General features: G+C 35.5%; 1 protein-coding gene across 1 annotated transcript; it reads left to right on the forward strand.

The window, feature by feature from the left end:
• Window positions 1-343: 343 nt before the first annotated feature.
• Window positions 344-2,093, forward strand: LOC104545967 (zinc finger CCCH domain-containing protein 15-like; the record flags this gene model as incomplete). The annotated part of the gene is made up of 4 exons (XM_010191237.1): window positions 344-490; window positions 673-777; window positions 1,010-1,136; window positions 1,862-2,093. Coding segments are annotated over 4 exons (573 nt in total), but the record flags the coding sequence as incomplete, so codon positions are not given.
• Between the last annotated feature and the right edge of the window lie 1,169 nt (window positions 2,094-3,262).

The raw sequence follows: 3,262 nt of genomic DNA on the forward strand, positions 1-3,262 counted from the left end.
CTTGCATAACTGATGAGGAAGCAACACCAGGAAATTGAGGCCGCCTGAAGGTGGTGTGTTGCTGGTCTGCTTATTTCTGTCACCATTGCCTGGCAGTGTCAATTTGAGGAGAACCTGAGCTATTATCATTGGTTTCTTTCCTCCTCCACTAGTTAACTTTCATGTTGACTTATCTTACTAACTGGAAAACCATGTGTTGAGTCGAACTTTTAGGTTGCATGTTTAGTGGTGAGAGTGAATAAGAAATTAGAAATAAGTATTTTCAACTTGTTTCTGAAAGAGAGTAATTTCTTATAGCCTTTGGAAACAGTTTCTAGCATTAACCAGTCTGTTTACTTGACAGCGTGCTGCCTTAGGACCAAATGTTACCAAAATTACTCTAGAATGTTTTATTGCATGGAAGAGAAGAAAAAGACAAGAAAAAATTGATAAGGCTGAACAAGATATGGAGAGGAGGAAAGCTGATTTTAAAGCTGGCAAAGCATTGGTGGTATGTTCTGCATTCTAATTCTTAATGTAAGAGGAAAGAGTAAATAAGTTTTTGTAATAAGGTAGCTGGCCTGGAATTGCATTGCTTTTTGCTTGTTTTTTCTTTTTTCCTTTTTTTATTTTTTTTTTTTGCAATATGTATTCTATCAATTGATAAATTAAGATTTTGTTTTCTGTTAATAGATTAGTGGACGTGAAGTATTTGAATTCCGACCAGAGCTGGTTGATGCAGATGATGAAGAAGCAGATGACACCCATTATATTCAAGGAACAGGAGAAGATGATGAGGTAAAGAACAGTATTAACTATAGTGTCTCAAGCTACATTCAAGTTTGAAAACTTCTAATTCGAGAACTCTTTTAGTGCAAGTAATAAACTCTGTTCTTAACAGCTACAGAGTAGATTTTGTCAAAATTCTGGTATCAAAAGGAAGATCTAAAACAAAATTGTAGAAATCCTGCAGAAATGAGTATTTCTGTAGAAAACTAATTAATGCAGAACATCTTGGTTTATTTTTCAGATGGAAGACCCCATGTGCATAAATGATGTGGATTTGAACCTCTATGTCCCAAAGGCTGTAGATGAGACTGGTATTACTGTGGCTAGTCCTGAGCGATTCAGCACATACAGTTCAGTAGAAAAAGATGGTAAGTTCATTATTTAGGCATCACTAATGTGGGATTGAATTGTTAAGAGCTTCACGGAAGGTAGATAGAAATGAATTATTGATCTGCTAAAAGTAAATACTTGTTTAAAAGGGCAAGGGAGTGAAATAACTGTTCATGATACGTGTAAGAAAAAGCTTCCAGGAAATGCTATGCACTTGTTATTTTCTTAAATTGAAGTTTAAATGAAAGATAGTGTTTATGGCCACTTCCAGTAAATCCTTAAGATGCTTTTTTTCAGTAGCTTACCCTTTTCTTCTTTCAGATTTAGTAAATGACTGAATGAATAATATCAAGAAAAATCCAAGCTTTTCATTATATTTTCTAGCTAGCTTAAGTTAGCTCCTAATTTCTTAGAGCAAAGTCTTGATCTTGGTGTGCTTGTGGAAATGCATACCTTGCTGGTTAAGATCCTGTGTCTTAAGTGTAGACACTGAGTAGGAGCAGCTCATTAACTTTGACCTGGTTATGAATATAAGAGTTTGAGGAGTTGGAGGTGGTTTTTTTTCCAAGCTGTTTTAATAACTCGTGATCTAAACTTACATATTAATTGGGTACATGCAATTAACCAATGTAAGTCTACATAACGTTCACATAGAGTAACTTCTTTATAGTTTCACAAATTTAAGGCATGTTTATTAGGATTGTGAATTAGTGATTCAGAAACTTGTGATACTGAAATATGTATGAATTATTTTTATTTTCAGAGAATAAATTAAGTGAAGCTTCTGGTGGCGATATAAACAGCTGTGAGCAAAACGATTTAGAGGAAGATAATGATGGAGATGGGGAGTTGGAAAATGGAGCAATTGATGCAGTTCCCGTTGATGAAAACCTTTTTACTGGAGAGGACTTGGATGAACTAGAAGAAGAACTAAACACTCTTGATCTAGAAGAATGAATTAAAAAGCTTAAGTGAGGAATTTCTGTGACAAAATGAAAACTGGCTACATTTCTTCTTTTTGAATAGAATTTTTAAACAGGATGGTTATGGTTACCCAGCTGATTCTGATCATATACCAGGAATACTTTCCCTCAATCTCATCTGCTCCAGTCTTGACTATGCTCATAGTAAAAATATTCAGAGTAGTTCAGAATTACCGAACAGGTGAATTTGCAGAAAATAAGGTTATAATGTTCAACTAAAAGTAGGAAGTGTAACTGCCTTGCCAGTATGCAAGTAAAGTGGGCAATTTGGTACCAAGTACAGTAAAAAAATCAAAGTATATGTTGAAAGTATATGCACCAGAACTGCATTTTTATTAGTGATTGTGTTGATTTAGAAACTGCCTGCAGTGTTTTTGGGCAGTGTGCTCTAATGGAGCTGATGCAGATTATGCTTCTTTAAGTGGTGATTAGCTTTATTTGATCAGCTGGATACTGAAAATACAGATTGTAAACTGATAGATCATACAGTAAGATACGGTGGCCTCTGTTTAAAATGTTTTAAACTTTCCCACTGCCTTTTGCCAACCAAACTGTAAATAAAAACTATCAACTTTAAAACACCTGTGTTGATTTTTCTCTGTTAAGTTAGGATATCGTGCCAAACTGTTAATAACTTCATATAAACACTTTCTCTCCAGTCCTGATACAGAAGTGATGTTGGCTTCAGTTAAATTAAAGCTAACTGCAATTACAGTTTTTTTTCTAAACTTCATACAGTGTAAACCTCAGTAGCTGACTTTTTCTTCTACTGTTCTTACCTCCTACCCATCCATTAACTAATTCAATACATGCTATACATCACTCATTGCTATTTGAGTGTCATTCTTTCCCCATTGTGTTTTCTGTATTAGCGAAGACTTCAAGATCTGCAGAGCAGGGACGTTAGTCCGAAAAATGCTTGTTGTATCTCTGGTGTTCTGTAAATAACAAGAAGTTCTGCAGTATTAGGTTACCTCAAAGCGAAGCAGTGTTGTATCCCTTGTTGTATGGCCTGTGGGCAACACTTACTGTCGGGCTTGAAATGAAGTCAAGGTGCCCTTGTACACTTCATTGAATCCCCGCCATAAAAATTTCGCAGTAGTGGTGCTTTTTCCAGGGGCTATATGTTACGCTTCCTTGCTATACTCCTAACAGTATCTGCAACAGTATTGCTGTACTAA

This window comes from Mesitornis unicolor, unplaced genomic scaffold, assembly GCF_000695765.1.
Source record: "Mesitornis unicolor isolate BGI_N332 unplaced genomic scaffold, ASM69576v1 scaffold2979, whole genome shotgun sequence".
In the NCBI taxonomy this organism is placed as follows: Eukaryota; Metazoa; Chordata; class Aves; order Mesitornithiformes; family Mesitornithidae; genus Mesitornis; species Mesitornis unicolor.